Genomic DNA, 21404 nt, shown 5'->3' with positions numbered 1-21404 from the left:
CCCAGACAGAAGGAGACCCGACCCAGGCCGAGGGGCTGCGACCTCACAGTGGCCGCGACCTCACAGTGGCCTAGCTGAGTCTGGGTTTCGTGGAGCTTTTCCCACGTTCCCGTTCCTTCAAGTAACCAGAATGATTATCTCCTTCCACACCCAAAAGGGGTCTACCTAAAAGTACAGTACAAGAAGCAATAGAAACAAATTTTTTTTTTAAGATTTTATTTATTTATTTGACAGAGAGAAATCACAAGCAGGCAGAGAGGCAGGCAGAGAGAGAGGAGGAAGCAGGCTCCCTGCCGAGCAGAAAGCCCGATGCGGGGCTCGAACCCAGGACTTGGGATCATGACCTGAGCCGAAGGCAGCGGCTTAACCCACTGAGCCACCCAGGCGCCCCAGAAACACATTTTTTTAAAAAGCAATATACATGACAAAGAATATTATAAAGGGAATGTGTGCACCTGCTTCATTCCATGTTCTCCAAAACATATGGTTTAAAACCATGCAGATTTTGGAATGGTGTAGATGTGTACACAGATGGAAGTGTTTGTAGGACAGTCACCAAAAAGTTAATAGAGATAACTCAGAAGATTAAATTTTAATGATTTTTCCCCCATCTTGTTTAAATATTTTTCTACATAATCTGAAGTTTCTATATGTACTTGACCTTTAACTATCTTTTTATTTTTTATTAATTTTTTTTACAATCTTTTTAAAAGGCTATTTAAGGGGTGTCTTGTGGTTAGTCGGTTGAGCAGCTGCCTTGGGCTCAGGTCATGATCCAAGGGTCCTGGGATCGAGCCCCGCATCAGGTTCTCTGCTCAGCGGGGAGCCTGCTTCCCTCTCTCTCTCTCTCTGCCTGCCTCTCTGCCTGCTTGTGATCTCTGTCTGTCAAATAAATAAATAAAATCTTTAAAAAATAATAATAATAAATAAATAAGTAAAAATTCACATCCTACACCATGCCAATCCAGAGCTAACTTGAGCTTAAATCGCATTAATTCCTATAGAGCCATGTCTGGCTTAGCCCATAGAAACCATCTCGGGACACCTTCATGCACAAATTGCCGTGGAGCTGCACAACAGCTCAGGAGACACCCCATATGCCCAGTGCTGCTCCCTCCTTGGGACACAACCCTGTCCTCACTCTCCCAGGCATTGGGTTTGAAGGCAGGACCCATTCGTCATACATCCACCCACCCATCTATCCACCACCCATCTATTCACTCATTCATCTACCATCTACCCAACCATCTATCCACTATCTACCCAACCATCTATCCATCCATCCACCATCCACACAACCATCTATCCACCATCCACCCGAACACTTATCCACCTGTCCATCCATCGTCCATCTACCCAACCATCTGTCAACAGCATCTACCCATCTCTGCCTGCTTCCCTGCCTTCCTGTCACTCATTCAACAAACTTCCAGGGTATAGAAAGCACAAGGCTGAACTTAAGGATTCCAAGACTGAATGGGATAAAGCCTTTCTCCCCAAGCATCTCGGATCCTATAGGGGAAACCACTATGCTTCTAAAGTAGGCGGATGAGGGCGCCTGGGTGGCTCAGTGGGTTAAGCCTCTGCCTTCGGCTCAGGTCATGATCTCAGGGTCCTGGGATCGAGTCCTGCATCAGGCTCTCTGTTCCGCAAGGAGCCTGCTTCCTCCTCCTCTCTCTCTCTCTCTCCCTGCCTTTCTGCCTACTTGTGACTTCTCTCTGTCAAATAAATAAAATCTTAAAAAACAAAAAAGTAGGTGGGTGAGATGGAAGACAGACCCAGGATTGAAAGGCCTGGACCAGAATATGACTCTCCTTTGATTATGCTAGCACACCCAACCAGAATTCCCAATCCCATGACAGCCAGTGAGGACAGAGAGAAATGAACAGATTCTCTGCTAACATATGGAGATGGGAGATAAAGGATTCTGACTTGAGTGAAGGACAGTGTATTCTTGTGAGAGAAACAGTTCAGGTGGGAAAGTCTGATGAGTTTAGTTCTGGTCGAGCTGAGTTTGAGATGTCTGGAACGTGACCAACTTTCAAGCCTGGACCTCAGGAGACAGATGGGAGCAGGAGATGGACACATGAGTCTTCCAACACCGGGCAAGGGAGGGCAGTTTTAGGGTGGGAGAGATCATAACAGGAAAGAAAAAGGAAAGCCCCACCTGAGCACACAGGGAAGCCGACTCTCCTTATATCCAGTCGCCAGCAGCATCATATTTGACAAATAAAAGGCAACAAAAGCCACTGAGGGGACAGTCCCCTGTGTGGTTTCCCACAGGAAAGATAATTGACCAAAACAGTCCTCACCTGAGACATCAGAGTGTCGCAAGCAGAGGCCAAGCCAGTTCCCACGGAAATCCCAATGACGTTCACCACCTGCAAGGAACAACACGGAGCTTGCGCCAGCACCCCGGGGACCGACAGGGACAGCGGCTCCCCCCACACCAAGGAGTGAGTATCTCCAAGGAGCAAGCGGAAGGCTTTCTCCTTCAGGTCGAACGGCTGACTGTCAACTGTAAACAGAAATGCAGCCTCTGACGAGAGGATCCCAATCCCTTCGTGTCGACAACAGTGTCTTACCACCTAAGTTTTCTCCACACAGTGCCCATTGCGACATCTCTGTGAAGAAGTGAGGTTGTGACCGGCAGCTGACAGCATCAGGACCCTGGTCCTCGATGTGCGAGGCAAACCTGTCCTGAGCAGGTGCCACGAGCTTGCCACAAGTTCCAGAAAGCTGCGGCCATCCAGGTGGTGGCCTGAGGCGGGGAAGGCTGGCCCCGGGCTTTAATCCTTTAGTGAGACACGGGGACTCGTTCTGGGTCACCCACTGGCTTCGGCCTCAGCCTGGGCCCCTGACCATGGAGAGCACAGCCCAATGTGTTGTTTTGCAGTGGCCAGTAGGGGGCAGGGGGGAGCTGGAGGCCCTCGTTTTCATCCCCCATCTCACCTTTAGCAGGGAGGTCGACCCCCAGTGAGTTTAATTTCTTGGCTGACCAAGGTCACAGACTCCAGCCCCCCTGGGGAGTCGGTGACAGGCCACACGCGGAGCAAGTCCCCAGGCCCCGGTCCAGGGCAGGAGGTGCCCACGCCAAGACACACTGTACTCTGCCTGCCAGCCCAGGGCAGCATCAAGGTTTAAAACTCCATGGGGCGCCTGGGTGGCTCAGTGGGTTAAAGCCTCTGCCTTTGGCTCAGGTCATGATCCCAGAGTCCTGGGATCGAGCCCTGCATCGGGCTCTCTGCTCAGCAGGGAGCCTGCTTTCTCCTCTCTCTCTGCCTGCCTCTCTGCCTACTTGTAATCTCTGTCTGTCAAATAAATAAAATCTTTAAAACTCCAAACACTCCTCGGCCTTCCAGGAAAAGACAGGGAAGCCCCCCTATTCCTCTTCCTGGAGGGCTCCGAGTCTCTCCCCAGGTCAGGGTCCTTATCAGAGTCTGCCCTGACTCCCGTCAAGGGCTGCTAACCCTGAGCTCTGACGTCACCCCCTCCCCATACGGTGACCGCCTGTATGCTCAGCCGGTTCCGGATTTGCCCCGTATCTCCGTGGCAAGCTGTCCAGGACACCATCTTCCACTTTACCAAAGGAGGCGAGAGACATTCCTCTGACTCGGTATCAGAAAGGCCGTCCTTCCCCCGAGTACAGGGCTCCGTAACATCTTGGGCATGCTGGGAATTTCTGGAAACTACCAGGGCGGGGATTCCAGAGTACAATTTGCACCTTCTCGGGTGCTAACCACTCCCAGCTGAGTCTTTTTCTATGCACGTTTCTTTGACCCTATCCTACCAGCTATTTATCTATCCTTCTGTCTCAGAAGTATTTTTATAAACCAACTCAAACTTCTCAGGAAGCAAGGTAGAGTATAAATAAATGTTCCAGGGGGTGCCTGGCTGGCTCAGCTGGTAGAGTATGGGACTCTTGGTCTTGGAGTCGTGAGTTTGAGCCCCACATAAGGGGGAGAGATTATTTAAAAAAAAAAATTTTAATGTTCTTTTCTTTTATTTTTTTTAAAGATTTAATTTATTTATTTGACAGACATAGATCACAAGTAGGCAGAGAGGCAGGCAGAGAGGAAGGGAAGCAGGCTCTCCACTGAGCAGAGAGCCCGATGTGGGGCTCAATCCCAGGACCCTGAGATCATGACCTGAGCCGAAGGCAGAGGCTTAACCCACTGAGCCACCCAGGCACCCCTTAATGTTCTTTTATTTTAAAAAACAAACACTTTGGGGTGCCTGGGTGGCTTGGTCATTTAAGCATCTGCCTTCGGCCCAGGTCACGACCCCAGGATCGAGCCCCACATTAGGGTCTCTGCTCAGTTGGGAGCCTGCTTCTTTCTTGCCCTTCCTCCTAGTTGTACTTTCTCTCTCTCTCTCTCTCACTCTCAAATAAATAAGTAAAATCTTTTAAAAATATATAATTTTAAAAAACACACTTTGATAAATCCTCTCATTCCACCGACAATTTTTCATAAGGCAGAACATTTTTTTTTTAAAGATTTTATTTATTTATTTGACAGAGAGAGATCACAAGCAGGCAGAGAGGCAGGCAGAGAGACAGGCAGAGAGACAGGAGGAAGCAGGCTCCCTGCTGAGCAGAGAGCCCGATGCGGGACTCGATCCCAGGACCCCGAGATCATGACCTGAGCCGAAGGCAGCGGCTTAACCCACTGAGCCACCCAGGCACCCAAGGCAGAACATTTTTAAATGTATCCAGCTTTCATGAATAGTTTTTTTTTTTTAAGATTTTATTTATTTGACAGAGAGACAGCAAGAGAAGGAGCACAAGCAGAGAAAGTAGGAGAGGGAGAAGCAGGTCTCCCACCAAGCAGGGAGTCCAATGTGGGGCTCCATCCCAGGACCCTGGGATCAAAACCTGAGCCAAAGGCAGACGCTTAGCAACTGACCCACCCAGGTGCCCCTCATGAATAATTTTGATACTGGGCCTGCTGTTTCTTAGCAATTAGTTATAGCTTAACAGATGGTTAATAAAAGCCAAAGCAAGCCAGTGGGACTACACCACATTCAAAAGCTTCTACCCCGTAAAGGAAACCACCAACAAAATGCAAAGCCAACCTACCGAATGGGAGAAAATATCTGCAAATCTTGTATCTGGTAAAGAGCTCATCTCCAAAGAGACGAAGAACTCATCCAGCTCAACAGTAAAAGAACCCCAAACAACCTGATTAGAAACTGGGCAGAGGATCTGAATACAAATTTCTCCAAAGACATACAAAGGACCAACAAATGCTCGAAAAGATGCTCAACATCACTCATCCTCAAGGAAATGCAAATTAAAACCACAAGGAACTACCACGGCACACCTGTGAGAGTCTGGGACAGAAAATAACAAGTGTTGGAGAAGATGGGAAATCCTTGTGAAGGGAGGGGACGCCAACTGGTGCAGCCACCTGGGAAAACAGTAGGAAGGATCCTCGAAAACTTAAAAACAGAACTTCCATATGATCCCACAATCCCACTTCTGGGTTGTTTTCTTTTTTTTTTAAGATTTTATTTACTTATTTGACAGACAGAGATCACAAGTAGGCAGAGAGACAGGCAGAGAGAGGGGGGGAAGCAGGCTCCCCGCCGAGCAGAGAGCCTGATATGGGGCTCGATCCCAGGATCCTGGGATTATGACCTGAGCCGAAGGCAGAGGCTTTAACCCACTGAGCCACCCAGGCGCCCCTCAATTCTGGGTATTTAACCAAAGAAAACAAAAACACTAACTCAAAAAGATATCTGCCCCACCCCGCCCCTCCATGTTCACTGCTTATTCCTAAGCCAAGATAAGGAAACGACCCAGCTGTCCCCTGATGGATACACGAATAAAGAAAATGTGGTCCACACCCACGTGTGCGAGCTCCAATGCACAGTATGACTCAGCCATAAAAAAGAAGGAAATCTTGCCTTTTGTCATGACATGGATGAACCCTGAGGGCATTATGCCAAGTGAAATAAGCCGGTCAAAGACAAATGCTATAGAATCTCATCTATATGTGAAATCTGAACAAAAGAAAACTAAACACATAGATACAAAGGGCAGACTGGGGATTATGAGAGACTGGGTGGTGGGCTGGGGGCCGAGGAGCTGGGTAAAGGCAGTCAAAGGGCATAACGTTCCAGCAACAAAATATGTAAATGTGGGAATACAATGTACAGCATAGTGACTATAGTTAGTAATATCATATTGCACGTTTGAAAGTTACTAAATCTTGGAAGATTTCATCACGTGGAAAAAAGTCTTGTGTTTAGTGACAGATGTAACTAAATTTATAATGGTGATTATTTTGCACTATATACACATAGCGAATTATTACCTTATACACCTGTATGTCGATTATTACAGCTCAGTAAAAAAAAAAAAAATTAAAAGAAGTTTTTAAGAAAAGACACTGGGAAAGAAAAGTTTGGAAGCTGGAAGGTAGACCCCTCCCCCGCACTATGGGCCCCATGGAGAAACAGAGAGAAAGTGTCCCTTCAAGTTCCCAATAACAACCCAGTATTAATATCTGTTCACAGCGAACAGAATGACCAGGAGTTCAAGGTGTCTCAGGGGCCACAGTGACCTATGGGGGGAGGGATCAAGTTCATCCTCTCCAGGGGACATAGTTAACAGCCAGTCTATAAAGCTTCTCTGCTTTCTTGGCTCTTTCTAGAAGCCCCACGTAAACTTTGAAAGGAAGCAGAAATATCCCTTCCACCTGAATTAGTTCACTCAATGACAGACCTGTAAATAAAACGACTCATTCCACATAGTGAGGTCATCCCAGCCATAAGGCCAACCAAGAAACTTCTTCAGTGGTCCCGCCCGCATATCGGGGCACAGATCCACCTCCAGTGGGGGCAGAGGGGACATTTTCTAAGACTGGGAGATCCACCTTGCCGTCACCCCTTGGAAGGGTTTTTCACTTTCCCTGAAAGCCTGGATGAAAGGCAAGAGCGAGGCCCCTTTCCATTACATCACTAACAAAAACCCAAGGACAAAAGACCTTGAAGGAGGGGCCATTTCAACCCACGGCCCACGGGGAGCCACTTTAGAACGAGTGTGAAATACTGCGCCCATCACGAGCTGTGTAATTCGAATTACCTCTAAGTTCTTTGATTTGATTTTGTAACGGGGTGGGGGGGGGGGGAGGCAGTTCTGTTCGTTTCCCCTGCGATCCCTGGCCGGAGGGTTACGACGACGCGCACACGCCTGGACACGACCTTCTTTCAAACCAACAGACAAGGCGAAGACAGGAACCCCAGGGTCAAGGTCCGACCGGGCAAGGAAGACCTCCGCCATCAGACAACGCCAATTCCGAGGCTCCACTACGGGGTCGGCCCCGAAGGAAAGAGGCGAGGGACGGACACCTACCGACACCGCGAGCGTGACGGCGTCCAGCTCGACTCTACCCAGATGCCCGCAGAAGATGGAGCTGACGACGCTAATGAGGAAGATCATCAGCTGCGCCAGAAACTGCCGAGGAAAAAGGAAGGGGAGCGCGAGCGTGACGAAGAGCCCGCGCTGGGGAGGCTCCGGGAGCGCCGGCAGCAGGCGCCGCGCTGCGCCCGGGCTGGGCCGCCGTCTGGGGGGCGTGGGGCCGCGCACTCACCACGGGGCCCGCTAGCGCCACCAGCGCGGCCGCCTCGTGTCGCACGTCGGGCGGCAGCGCGCCCCGCAGGCCCCGCAGGCAGACGCGCCAGCCGGGGGCGTCGGGCGGCTGGGCGCTGTCCCGGGGGCCGATGGCGGCGGCGAAAGTGGTGGCGGCAACAGTGGTGGCGACAGCGGGGGCGGCGGCGGGGGCCTCCATGCTGGCGCGGGCAGAGGTGCGCGGGAGGCGGCAGTGGGCTGGGGGCGGCCCGGCCCCGCCCCGCGCGCCCTGGGACCGTCCCACCTGCACACGCGGTCGGGGGGGGAGGGGTAGGAGGAGAGGGGGGGGCCGGCCGCGCCCGGGGCACCCGGGACACCCCCGCCAACCGTCGCGGTCCGCAGACCCCCGGGGGCTGGGGGCGGGGACCCCGAAGGGGCCAACCACGGTACGAGGAGCTGGAGGCCGCGTGGAGTGGGGGGCTAGGAGCCTCGCGAGGACAAAGGAGAACGTGGGTCGTTACAATGAACTGTGCGGAGGCGGGGGTTGGAGAGGGCGAATTCGTAATTCCACTCTGCGCACCTCCGGAGCCCGCTGCTGCCCTTTCAAGTGACCCCTCCCTCTGCCTCGGGTTACGGGTGTGTTCAAGTATCCCCTGGGGGCGCGGTGCGCTCCTCGCAGGCAGGTTGGGACCGGGAGATAAGCCTCCCTACCCCCCATCCCGGGGTCTCCTACCGGACGAAGAAGGGCAGACTCCGTGAGAAGTCCCTAGAAGGCTAGGGAGTAGGTGTCCAGGGACCAAATGAAGAGGGTGTGTATGAACTTGCTAAGGAGAGCGGGGAGAGGGGATGTTGCCGGGGCCCAAACCTTCAGGGCCGCCTTTATCTTAGTCACCGCAAAAAAAAAAAAAGATCCTCTAGGAAGAAGTAAGCGTTTTTAGGTGGAGATGCCTTAAGGTGGCGCTGGGTACTTTTTACTCTTGGTAGCAAACTTCAGATCTGGTCCACTATCTGTTCTCCCAGGGCAAAGACCAGGCCTAGCTCTTTGTATCCATCCAAGCACCCAGTGTGCTGCGCTAAGGGGTAGGCCCCACCCCGGGAAGGCTGAGTCCTAAATTCTGCGTGTCCACTGCTTAATCCAAGGCCACTACTGAGGTCTCATACCCTGATTCCCCTGAGAGGAATGAGCAATGGTTTGGACTGTCACAGCTCCAAAGACTTCCCTAACTATTCTCCAAGGCCCCAGGGGAAGAAGGGAGCGTTCGCTGAAACCTCACCCTTTTGAGACAGAACCACACAAAACTTGCCACTGGGTACACCATGCTTGCCACCAAAGCTGGGGTGCCTTTTTTTTTCTTTTGAGATTTTATTTGACAGAGAGCCCAAGTGGGGGCAGTGGCTGGCAGAGGGAGTGAGAGAAGCCGGCTCCCTGCTTAGCGCGATGTGGATGTAGGGTTTGCTCCCAAGACCCTGGGATCATGACCTGAGCCAAAGGCAGATGCTTAACCAACTGAGCCACCCTGGTGCCCAGCTGGGGCACCTTCTTAAAGACAAAGACCCAAACAGAAGATGAAAAGGGCCCGCCCAAGACCCAGCCTCCCCTCTCCTAGACCCCCCTCTTCATTTCTTCTACCTTCCAATTTAACAATCCCCCCCACCCCCTTCTATCAACATGAGAAACCGTCTGACTTCTTCCTTTGCCTGAATGAGCTCTTCAAACCCTGTATTCAAATTTTAAACAAATTTTAACAAGTTTAACAAATTTAAAACAAATTCAAAATTAAAACAGATTTTAAGACAGGAAGCTTGCTCATCAATGCCCTCTGACTCCTTTCTGCTTAATCTACGTCTTCTCCCCTTCCGGTTTCTCAAGCGACGCCACTGCTCACAGCTCCTGTGATCTAGATATTAACGAATGCCATTGGCCCGTTGCATAATCACTGAAGGCACGAGGAAAGATATAGTGCAAAATATATTTTAAATAACTCAAGACAGTAGGAAACCTGAAGCACTCAGTACAGGGGTTTTAACTAAAGAAACATTCAGCATAACAAGTAACCACCAAAGCCGTACCTGAATGCAGTCAGTACACAGTGGTCCTTGGTTAAGACAATGGCACATGAACTGAGTCATCGTCACTCTGAACTTTCCGACATTGTCTTGGACAGGAACATAATTTGTACCTTATTTCCTTTTCTTTATGAGAAAACGTAACTTGGAACTCGTAATTCTCCAAACCCACGAGCCCAGTTGAAACTAACTTAACTGAAAACAAATTCCCACCGTGGGGCCTATAAATTATTTGTCAGCTCAGAAGTATCACTTGTCCTGACTCTCTCTCTCTCTCTTTTGCCTATCACTCAACTCTGACATACGCTCTCACTAAAATCCCTACGATCAAGACCAAAATGACCCCCAGGAGCAGAAGCCCCCGCCACAGAATCAAATGTTTCCCAGTCAGGTGAGTCGTGTCCCTTGGCTGGGCCTGAACATCTTCTTGGCGCCCGTGCTGGTCCAATCGGGTCTTGTGTTTTCTCCTTACATCTCTCACTGAAATTCCTCTATGGCTCCCGGGCCCCCCTAAAGGGAAAAAGGAACTTAGTTAGCAGTCCAAAAGGATTTATTTTTCCCTAGGTATACAAGATGCCATATAGGGGAGCCTGGGTGGCTCAGTGGGTTACGCCTCTGCTTTCGGCTCAGGTCATGATCTCAGGGTCCTGGGATCGAGTCCCACATTGGGCTCCTTGCTCAGCAGGGAGCCTGCTTCCCCCTCTCCCTCTGCCTGCCTCTCTGCCTACTTGTGATCTCTCTCTGTCAAATAAATAAAATCTTAAAAAAAAAGTTGCCATATATACGTGTTACTTGTCAGAGGCAAGTTTATTCAGGAAGAAGTTGCTACCTTGGATACATAAAAGAAATTCCATTTCAGAGTCCCTCTCCGCTCACTCACTCACAAACTCTGACTGGATCCTACTGTTGTCTGCCTGGGTCTTCTAGGGAGCTCGCCCCCCACCCCACAGGAACTAGAGAAATACGAGGCCTCTCAAAATGAAGGTTCATAGGGGAAGTTTTCAGGGGGCCAACACTCATCTAATGAGCAGTCCCGAAGGAGAACAAAGCTAACAGAGGAGAAAATAACCAAAGAAAGAATCCAAGGGCATCCCCAGAACTGAAGAGAGATGTGGATCGAGTCAGAAGGCCTACTGAGCATCCCCCGGGATGGTGACAGACGTATGTCGTCTTCCCACACTTCCTGAGGGAAAAATAAAGGCAGTTAACCTAACGGAACAAGAATAAGATGGGCAGGGCGCCTGTGTGGCTCAGTGGGTTAAGCCTCTGCCTTAAGCTCAGGTCATGATCTCAGGGTTCTGGGATCTAGCCCCGAGTCGGGCTCTCTGCTCAGTGGGGAGCCTGCTTCCTCCTCTCTGTGCCTACCTCTCTGCCTACTTGTGATCTCTCTCTCTCTGTGTCGGATAAATAAATAAAATCTTAAAAAAATAAATAATAAATAAATTTAAAAATAAAAAAGAATAAGATGGGCATCAGACCTCTTAGTACACATAGTGGGTATTAGTTGTGAGAGAAGGCAATTTCAGAGTAACACCAGCTCTCACTCTCACAAGATGCTTTCTCCTGGGGTGGGGGAGTGGGCTTCTCCCTCTGCCTCGGCCCCCCCCATGCTCTCTCTCAAATTATCTTTTTTTAAAAATGTGTTTTCTCCACATCAGGCATCGTTCTCAGCCCTTCACATGTACGAAGCTCACTTGCCTCTCAAGACAGTAGCATGAGGGGACGCCTGGGTGGCTCAGTTGGTTAAGCAGCTGCCTTCGGCTCAGGTCATGATCCCAGCGTCCTGGGATCGAGTCCCACATCGGGCTCCTTGCTTGGCGGGGAGCCTGCTTCTCCCTCTGCCTCTGCCTGCCATTCTGTCTGCCTGTGCTCGCTCGCTCTCCTCTCTCTCTCTGACAAATAAATAAAATCTTTAAAAAAAAAAAAAAGACAGTAGCAGGAGGTACTAGGAAGTACTGGTACTCTGCTTTTATAAATGGCAGACAGGAGAAAACTTGGACCAACCATCCTCTGAAGACAATTACAAAAGCTGGACAAGATAAGTGAAAAGTATCATCTCGATGGTGTCAAGAGTGCTTACCAATGTAATGAAAAATCGTCAGGGCAAGATCTAGGGGAAGCTGGAGGCCCAGAGCTGGGAGCCAGCCTTTGGAGCCTCTTTGGACCTGAGAGTTCTCCATTGGGATGGACCGATGCTTTTGGGAGTTCAGTCCCCACCCAGGTAAACCCCTCTGACTTCAGGTTGGACCTCAAGGGCTGCATCCAAGAATTAAGGATGGACCAGAAGCCAACCAGCCCTCACCCCAGTTACCGCCAAGTCAGCTGGATGGGCCAGGAGTCTGGGTTGTTGAAACCGCCCTATGCTGCTGGTAACCCTAAGAGTTTGACAGAACCAAAGGAAAATCCTCTCTGAAGACCAATATCGTCGTCAGCCTCCAATTACTTCTACCCACAGTGTTCAAATACAAGATCTGGAACCAGGCACGTAGGGGACCACATGAGATGAATGAAAACTAGTGGGAGCTGTAATTCACCAGCCAGTGAGCTCAAAGGGATTCTGTTAGAAAGCAGCAAGGAACAAGTCTGAGTCCATGACTCGCTGCCCGAGGAACTAGAAATGGGGGGGAGGGGTTCCTAATGGGACAGAGGAAAATGATACCCACAGTTGCACCCTGTTTCCCAGAAACGATAGTTAAAAACAATAATCTGGGGGCGCCTGGGTGGCTCAGTGGGTTGGACCTCTGCCTTCGGCTCGGGTCATGATCTCAGGGTCCTGGGATCGAGTCCCTCATCGGGCTCTCTGCTCAGCAGGGAGCCTGCTTCTCCCTCTCCCTCTGCCTGCCTCTCTGCCTACTTGTTCTCTCTGTCAAATAAATAAATCTTTAAAAAAAAATAATAATCTGTTTAAAGCCCACCTATGTGTTGGCCTGGGGAATGGGGGAACCCCACGAACATAAACTTACGTCAGTCTCCAAGATAAGGGTCCCCACACAGGATCAAGCATTAGAAATGCCTGTGAGATGCTTACATCCAAGGCATGGATGACCAGCAGCCTCGAGCCATCTAGAGCAGTGTATTAATACCCGGAATGCAAAGCAAACAAACTTCCAAGTCTGTTGACCTCAAATTGGTGTGATTTTATCATTTGCTTCTGAAACTTAACTGCCCGAGTTCAGGGGGCACTCACGGCAGCCAATCTGTTTGTGTCCCACCGACGGCCCCTTCCCGGACCACCCGGGGAGGGACCTGTTCCCAGAGCCGAGGCAGTTTTCCATACCTGGGTCCTGGCAGGCAGCTGCAGGCTCATCCTGGACCGTGTTTAGTCTCAGATTGGCATGGATCTGAGCCTAGAAGATGAAACTCGAAGTAAATTCATGAGGCTTTATTTACCATAGTGTTAGGAAATTGACTTGACCACTCGGCCTAGGAAAAACCAAGCCATTTTCTTAAACTGACATGTGACTGGAGCTTCTCTAGTTTACAAGTACGCAATCGTCTTTCCGAATGATTGACATGGGGTCTCTGGGTGGGGGAAGGACGGATGGAAAACCACAACATTAAGGGGAAGGCGTGACCCAGAATCATAAAATTCCTTTCTTTCCCTTCCCTTTATCTCTTTACCTACTATCTATTTCAGACCCACACTGACCCTAGCAAGTTGGAGAGACAGATACACGCAGGCATCCTCGTGAAATATTTGGGGATCATAAAAACAGTATCAGGATGAATATGCTGGCATCCCACTGTCTCTTCAGTCCAGATCTTGTCCTGAAATTGGTTTTCCAGGCACAAGGCTGGTAGCTTACTACGGGACACAAGAAAGAAAGGAACCCCTATTTTTTAATTCACTGAATAAAACAAAGCGGGATGGATAAACAGGTAATATCCAGGGTCATCTGGCCCTTCACATCCAAATTAATTGCAGCTAAAACAATAAAGTAGCACTGGTGATAAAAGGGGAAAGCCCCTTCTGAAATGAGAGAGAGCGCCTGAGCTGATTTTGTTTTCTAGGTCAGGAATTTTTACCCGGCCAGCAATGAGCAGTTACCTCTTCACAAGCTTTTTTCCAATTTAGCCAAGCAATAAAGCCGAGAAAACACAGAGATTGTGTGATGGAACAAATGATGATCCCCAGCCACAGACCTAGAAGTGAAAATATGTAATAGAGGTTAATTCCGTGGAAAACCAGGCATCCCTGGGGAATAAGCTGGTCCCCTGTCACTTCTGAGAATCTGCTTTCATGACCCCAGGGTGGAACCCACAGTGAGCCACAGACCTCGCACGTGCTCTCTCCTTTGGTTTCCAGAAGGTTCTGGGAGGCCCAGGGCAAGTCACTGCCCAGGCCTTCTGGATCTCAGAACTGACATTCAGAGCCTTTTTTGGTCTTTGGGAGTCTAACTATTCACCAGTTACAAGGAGAGGAGATTCCCAGGACAAACTATTTCCTACTTCTAAACTGCTATGTTCTATTTTCTTCAGCTAACATGTTCAAAATGCAGAAGACAACATCCGCCTTGTACGTTCTCTCCCTTGGCACTTCCTACAGGCCCTCACTGGTTCTGGGCACAGACTTCCAGAGTTCCCAGGACAGGGTTGTCCGCAGAGAGAGAGGACCACACCAAAGGAGAGGCTGAGTGGGAATGGAAAACGGGAAGGGCCACGTGGATCCCAAGGTCCCATCACACTCCACCTAGAAAACCCACACCAGATACAGAGGGAGGCCCCAAGCTAGGAGGGTTTCTTTGGTCAACAGTGAGAAAGTGAATATACCAACGGGCAACTGTCAGACCGTAGGCAAAAACAGAACACTGATCCATGGCCTACAGCAACCCATCGCTCTGCCTGCCTCTGGGTCTCTGCCAAAGAATAAATGGCCTTTGCTTTTCGCATCCGGTTGGTCTTTATTTCCACAGCCCATCATGGAGGCCCCCTGAGACCTGGCCTACGTGACCAAACATCATGGACGCCAGCATCCAACCAGATGTGGGACCCACAGAGGCCCCTTGTGCAGTCCAAGGGGACATGATAAGTTGGGGTCCACACCCCAGTCTCTCTACCGTGACTGCCTAGGCCGTATCTTCATTGGTTTGGTGCCTGGGTACCACTGCTTCCCATGTGTTTGCCATCCTTGGTGGAATCGGGGTTCCTTTTCATCCCTTTTGCTGTGCTTTGTTCTCTCTTTTTGTGGTGTTGGGTCAAATGTTGTCACAAAAGGAGAGTTAGAGGCCAGGACATGGCCTGTTACATGCGCCCATCTCCTAGACCTGTGAGTTTGTGGTTCTCACCCAATGGGGGCCCATTTGGACCAATTCTTGCTACAGGTTACCCCAAGAACCAGACAAGGTTCTCCTGTTGCAGTTTCGGGTCCTGAGACCTTGGCTTTGATCCAGAGACCATTCTTCTCTGGTTTTCCGCCCGCCCGTGCCACCTGCCGTTCCGGAGTCCGAGAAAGCGCTGATGTGTCCCCACCGCCGCCCTTTCGTCTCCTTACATCCGTGAGAAAGTGAAAACTGAAATCGGAGCCCTCATATGAAAACAGAACCTGATATGAAAATAACCCTTTCGCCAAATGACAACACCTGGCAGAACATTTGGAAAGGGCTTTGGGACAAAAAGGAGACAAGACCCAAAGTAAATGAGGGGCCCCGCAGAGAGACAACTGGGGGGCCCATCCCTTACCCTCCACACCCCCCGGCCAGCCACCTACTACAAGGACACTGTTAGACACTGAAAGAGAAGGATGCTAAGAAAGATAAACCAGGGCGCGCCTGGGTGTCTCAGTGGGTTAGGCCTCTGCCTTCGGCTCAGGTCATGATCTCAGGGTCCTGGTATCGAGTCCCGCATCGGGCTCTCTGCTTGGCGGGGAACCTGCTTCCCCCTCTCTCTCTGCCTGCCTCTCTACTACTTGTGATCCCGCTCTGTCAAATAAAAAAAAAAAAAAACAAAACAAAAATAAACCAAGGCAAGGCAGAGTCTCTCATTTTGGATCAGCGAGAGTCCTCAAGGAAGCCAAAAGCACTCATTAGACCCTCCAGGAGAATTAACTATAAATATAGGCGATCATTCTCATCGACGCCCGGTGGACGCCTGCCACTCTTGCCCACCTTAGCCTCAGCCTCCACGTACCACACAGGTGGCTGGCATTCCAAATACGCCACAGGTTTCCCCAATCTCCCAGTCTTTAACTGAGACCCTTGAACCCTCGACTAAGAAACACGCCTTCCTGCGCTGTGATTAACAGCCCTGCGGAATGTCACAGGCAGAGACGGACTTTGCAGACAAAATTATGGTATCAAAGGCACAGCGGAGGGAACTAGGTCTAGAGGTCCCAGATGACTCTTTTTTTTTTTTTTAAAGATTTTATTTATTTATTTGACAGAGAGAGCTCACAAGTAGACAGAGAGGCAGGGGGGTGGAGGGGAGAAGCAGGCTCCCCGCTGAGCAGAGAGCCCAACATGGGGCTGGATCCCAGGACCCTGGGATCACGACACGAGCCAAAAGCAGAGGCTTAACCCACTGAACCACCCAGGCGTCCCATCAGACGACTCTTGTATTCATAATCAAGTCAGGGCCGCTCCGGATAGATCTCGCTTCCTCTATTGCGTTGGATGGTGGGTTCCAGACAAGGAACTTGACCCTGTACCTGATACTCCACGGCCTTGATATTCTACTGACAGAGCCAAGTATTTGCAGCAAAATGCATAAAAGTTCAGATCGCTCCTACCAATGCTCCCTAACCTTCCTCAACATCCCTTCAAGGCCAACAAAGGGAATCAAACACAGAGCTAAAAGTCTTAGCCAGAGGTCGTCTCATTCCCCAGATGGGCCCTTGTAGCTGCCACTAAAAAAAAAAAAAAAAAGAAAAAAATTGGGAAATTGGGGGCCTGGGTGGCTCTGTTGGTTAAGCGACTGCCTTCGGCTCAGGTCATGATCTCGGGGTCCTGGGATCTAGTCCCACATCGGGTTCTCTGCTCAGCAGGGAGCCTGCTTCCCTCTCTCTCTCTGCCGCTCTACCAACTTGAGATCTCTGTCAAATAAATAGATAAACAAAATTTAAAAAATCAAATGATGAGGCTATCGATTTACCAAGACCTCAGGGTCATCAACGAAATTGTGATCCCTCACTTGCCGCTAATACTCTTTGCTTTCGCTGCGGATGACAACAGTGGGTCTGTAAAGTCAGGCCCCCTCCTATTTTTGTCAGTTCCTCCATCAAGAGCCGTGAACATCTAAATTTCCCTTGTGATTCCGATCTCCTACATTAAGCACCAGAGCTCCTGGTGCAGAAAATGAGGAAGCCCGCCTTACAAATCCTGTTCTCAGGTTCGTAGCCTTGGCACAAAAGGGACCTCGTTTCAAAAGCAAAATCATGATTTTGCCAGAACACAGCTCATTTAGGGTCTGACCTCAGTCTGGGATTTCTAGGCTTAGCAGGATATTGTAGACAACGGGTGTCAAATTTCCTTGAGATCGCAGTCCGTCTTTATGAACTGACGAAGTCCTTAGGGACAGACCCTCTGCTCATGAGGCCCCGGGCTTCTGGAATCTGACGAAGGCTCCTCAACAGTCTCCTTCAAGTCCAAGCATCCCTAACTACGAAAAACCCCATTTTGTCGGTTTGCTCCTGAGCCATCTGGATAAGCCCCTGGGGTTTTAACTCAACCTCTCAGGTTCAGGCAACAGGTTCTCTATGCATCAAAAACTTCTGATGAGCGAGTTCTAGGCTCTCCCACAAATCCCACCCCAGATCCCATTGCTGGGAACACACAGCATTCTTCAGCCAGCGGATTAACTGCTTAGAAGATTCTGTTGCTGTGTGTTCCCTCCTCTCCCACTACTGTTCACCCCAACAGCCTGAGAGTCCTGTCACTCTCCTAAACTCCCAGAAGAAGGCGAGCCTGGTGGCTGTCTTCCCTGTGCCAGGGAACTCTCCGTACCTCACTCAGCTTTATCCGAGAGCCCTCTTGACGACTCTGACCTCATGTTATTTCGCTGGTGAGTCGTGCCTTAGCTCGGGAGCTGGGGGTTATCGGCCAGGATGTGCTAGCCCTAGTGTGAGCTCTCCTTCAGACCACAGTCTTCCCCCTGCAATCAGCCCAGACGGAGGACCCTGCTGTGCTTCCTAAAGCCACCAGAGACCAGAGAGGGAACATCTGTGCAGACAGCAGATTCACGCTTTGGAAAAGCAGCCCCTGGTTTGGGGGTGCTTGGGAAACAGAGCGGGTTGCTCTCTTGTGCTGGAACCCCCATCATAGATGGACAGCAAATTAAGGAACTTTTTTTTTTTTTTTTAGATTTATTTATTTGAGAGAGAGAGAAACATGAGCAGGAGGGACAGAGGGAGAGGGAGAGAGAAGCCCAAGTGAGCTCCATGTTGAGTTCAGAGCCAGACGTGGGGCTCGGTCTCACAACCCTGAGAACAGGAACCAAGACCCAGAGTCGGGAGCTTAAGCAACTGTACCACTGAGGCACCCCGACAAGCTTTTAAATACACTCTTATTACCCAGACGGGAGGCTGTTCTAAAGCCGTGGCCCCGGTCAGACAAGAAAATGTGGGCACTGAAGGAAACGCTCCCATATCATTGATGCCAGAAAAGCGGCTTTAACCAGGTTCTGGTCCTATCTGAGGCCCTAAAAGATCAGTCTCTGGAGGGTTCAAAGAGGCCATCATAAAACATCAACATTACGAGATGCCTGGGTGGATCAGTCGGTTAGAACGTCTGCCATCGGCTCAGGTCATGATCCTGGGGTCCTGGGATCAAGTCCCACATCGGGCTCCCTGCTCAGCACAGAGCCTGCTTCTCTCTCTTCAACTTCCCCCGTGTTTGTGTTCCCTCTCTTGCTATCTCTGTCATAAATAAATAAATAAAATCTTAAATAAATAAGTTTAGTAATAAAACTTATTTTATTACTAAATTACTAAAATGGTGTCTCTTTCTAGGATAGACTGAAGCATGTCCTTGCTGAAAAGCTCCAACCCTCACCATCACTAAAAAGATGCTTAATTTTTTGTTTCCAACCTGAGACATTCCAAGTTTTTTATCAAGTGACTGAGACACACCCACTATGGGAACCATATAAAAAAAAACCCTGTAAGATATTACCCCCCTCACTCAAAAACGATCCTGTCCTCCTCACCCGCCAATGGGTGGGAAAAGTCCTGAAAAAGGAGAAAAGATCAATGTCCTCCTTGAACTGAAATTAGCAAAACTTTGAGCAACCCTTGAGCTCCCTTGGCCAAAGGTACTCCCTATAGTCTTTGCACACCATATACAACAGACAGTCACCACCCGCGAGGACACATCAGCGGCCCCTATGCATTCGTAACTGGAAGGCCTATGTCTAGGGATTTCAGCCAACACCAGACTGACCAGACTGACCAGACTGACTGGCTACATGCCAAGTCTTCTCACCAGGGTCCTACCACCGACGCTTAAGCCTGCCTTTCCCACAACATCTTCCTAAATAACTTCTTCATCATCTTTAGCCAGGACATTTCATCTACTAGAAGAGACAGCAGAGGGAAACTGCTCCTGAACCTTGTTGGAAGGGACCCTATCAGGGCTTGTGAGGCTGGCTGGCTGCATTTTCTCCCAAGTCTGGAATGTTTCTGTGCAGCCATTCTCCTAGAGGATGACCACCATAATGGACACCATCAAGGGGCTCGAGAAGATCTTGCAATACAGTGGACCACGAGATGACTTTATAATCCCAAGTGGTAAAGATCTGGCTCTCCAGCCTTCCCTGAATTCCCGGAGTCTCTAGTTTTCCCTGAAAAGAGACTGAGACACTGAATTCACAGACAATGGCCACAGCATGTATCAGAGAAATATGAACCCCACCTGTAGCAACATACCCAGGAAACCCCCCAAAAGCGAGCACCCCCCATAAGCACCCCAAAAGCAAGCCTGCTACCCATCAGACTTGCGGGAGCCCAGACTTCTATGTCTAGGATTACTGCACTGAGCTCAACAATAACTTCCGTAACAGTTGACCCCAAATGGCCAGGACGCCATCAATAACTGACAGCTTCCTCCGTTTCTGTCCCTGCTTCCAGCTTAGGGCCAAGCAGAGAAAACCAAAGCTGCACCCCGCCTGATCATCCACACAGGACCCCCCCACTTCGGTTAGCCCACCTCCTTCCCAGGCCACCGGCGTCCATCAGGGTCCACCTGACACTTTCCTGTTCTCCACCATGAAGCACTCCCATTCCTCGGCCTGCCTTGGGGTCTCTGCCAAAACTCTAGTGATGGTGGTCAAGTCCCCTGCTGGGGCAAGCTCAGAATAAACAGCCTTTGCTTTTCCCATTTGGTTGGTCTCGGTTTATCTCCACAGCCTTTGAGATCTCAATAAGGGCAAGGTGGCAAGACAGGGTTTACAGGTTCGGGTGGCCAGACTCGGTGCATAGTTTACGGATCTGCTCCTTGATACCAGCAGTCACACCCATGTCACATGTTTCAGGAGTGATCAGCCCAATTGTAGAAGAATAAAGTTGATAGCCACCTACCATTCCTATAATGGAATACAAGCAAATACAGGGGCGCCTGGGTGGCTCAGTGGGTTAAAGCCTCTGCCTTTGGCTCAGGTCATGATCCCAGGGTCCTGGGATTGAGCCCCGCATTCGGGCTCTCTGCTCGGCAGGGAGCCTGCTTCCCCTTCTCTCTCTGCCTGCCTCTCTGCCTACTTATGATCTCTGTCAAATAAATAAACAAAATCTTTTAAAAAAAAAAAAAAAAGCAAATATATATATATACATATATGCCTTCTTGTTCAAATCCAGTGTTCCTGATCCATAAAAACTACCAGCTTACCCTAATCACCCTAAACAGAAAGTAACTAGATATCTCTACCTAATTTGAAAGTGATGGGTTACATTTCCAGGAAATTCATTATATACCGTTTAAAATATTTATTGGATTCAACGTAGGAATCCCAAAATAAGGTGCGTGTCAGAATCCCCCAGGAATGTATGTATTTGAAAAGCCTCCCCAGGAGATCAAGATGAAGACTTCCTGATTTTCGGGAGCTGCCCGTGAGGGTATTAAGGGTAACTGGTGTGATGCTCGCCATTGCATATCCTACCAATGGTGACACAATATTTGAAATTTGAGTTAGTTTTAAGCTTTTTTTATTTTCTGGAAGAGGTGAGTGGCAGGGACGGACTACAGTCTCCTCACAGAGTGCTCACCTGCCCAGAGCTCCCAACATTTCTTAAATTGAGATATAACAATTAGTTTTCGAGCGTGTGACATCATGATTCAATATTCATATATATCAGAGAACGATCACAATAAATCTCAGTACCCTTCCCCACACATAGTTACAAAGTTCTTTTTCTGAGGATGAGAACTTTTGAGAGCTCCTTCTGTAACCTTCAAACGTGCAATACAGTATTACTAACTATAGCCACCATGCTACACATTCCAGCAACGAACCTTGTAACTGGAATTTTCTACCACAGCACTTCCCTTAAGGGAGTCTTAACTCCCTTGACTCTGCACATACTAGGTAGGCTTTTGTCAAATGAGCAAGTGGGCCTTGTCCAGCACTGGGAACACAGGTAGATCTGTGTTTTTATTTCTCTTTTAAATTTATTTTCTTATTTTTGTTTTTTTAGATCCGTACTTTTAAGTAGATTTTTCCAATATTTCCCTTAGCTTTGCCACCGGCAAATCCAAAATATGAGTAATGCCAGAAACTCAGCTAAGTCATTTTTTGCACCACGATGAAAGTCCAGTGAACTTTGCATTGGCAACTCCAA

General features: G+C 49.4%; 2 protein-coding genes across 6 annotated transcripts in view; both read right to left on the bottom strand.

The window, feature by feature from the left end:
- Positions 1-7897, bottom strand: part of LOC125086831 (multidrug and toxin extrusion protein 2-like) — a 70818-nt gene extending 62921 nt beyond the window's left edge. The window contains exons 1-3 of one of the 2 annotated variants that reach the window (XM_047706345.1): positions 7599-7897; positions 7361-7462; positions 2313-2381 (exon numbers count right to left, since the gene is read on the bottom strand). In XM_047706345.1, coding sequence (XP_047562301.1) covers positions 2313-2381; positions 7361-7462; positions 7599-7796 — 369 coding nt within the window. In that variant the 5' untranslated portion in view covers positions 7797-7897. The remainder of the gene's footprint in view (positions 1-2312; positions 2382-7360; positions 7463-7598) is intronic. The other variant, XM_047706344.1, reaches the window with a different exon arrangement.
- Positions 7898-9000: 1103 nt separating this feature from the next.
- LOC125086832 (multidrug and toxin extrusion protein 1-like) overlaps positions 9001-21404 on the bottom strand; it is a 53073-nt gene continuing 40669 nt past the window's right edge. For 3 of the 4 annotated variants that reach the window (XM_047706347.1, XM_047706348.1, XM_047706349.1), the window contains 3 exons: positions 13692-13786; positions 12921-12990; positions 9002-10153 (listed from right to left, as the gene is read on the bottom strand). In XM_047706347.1, the coding sequence (XP_047562303.1) occupies positions 9930-10153; positions 12921-12990; positions 13692-13786 (389 nt within the window). In that variant the 3' untranslated portion in view covers positions 9002-9929. Of the gene's footprint in view, positions 10154-12920; positions 12991-13691; positions 13787-21404 lie in introns of all 4 variants that reach the window. The other variant, XM_047706346.1, reaches the window with a different exon arrangement.

This window comes from Lutra lutra, chromosome 16, assembly GCF_902655055.1.
Source record: "Lutra lutra chromosome 16, mLutLut1.2, whole genome shotgun sequence".
Classification (NCBI taxonomy): Eukaryota; Metazoa; Chordata; class Mammalia; order Carnivora; family Mustelidae; genus Lutra; species Lutra lutra.
Note: the sequence above shows the minus strand (reverse complement) of the source record. Positions and strands in the feature narration are given on the sequence as shown.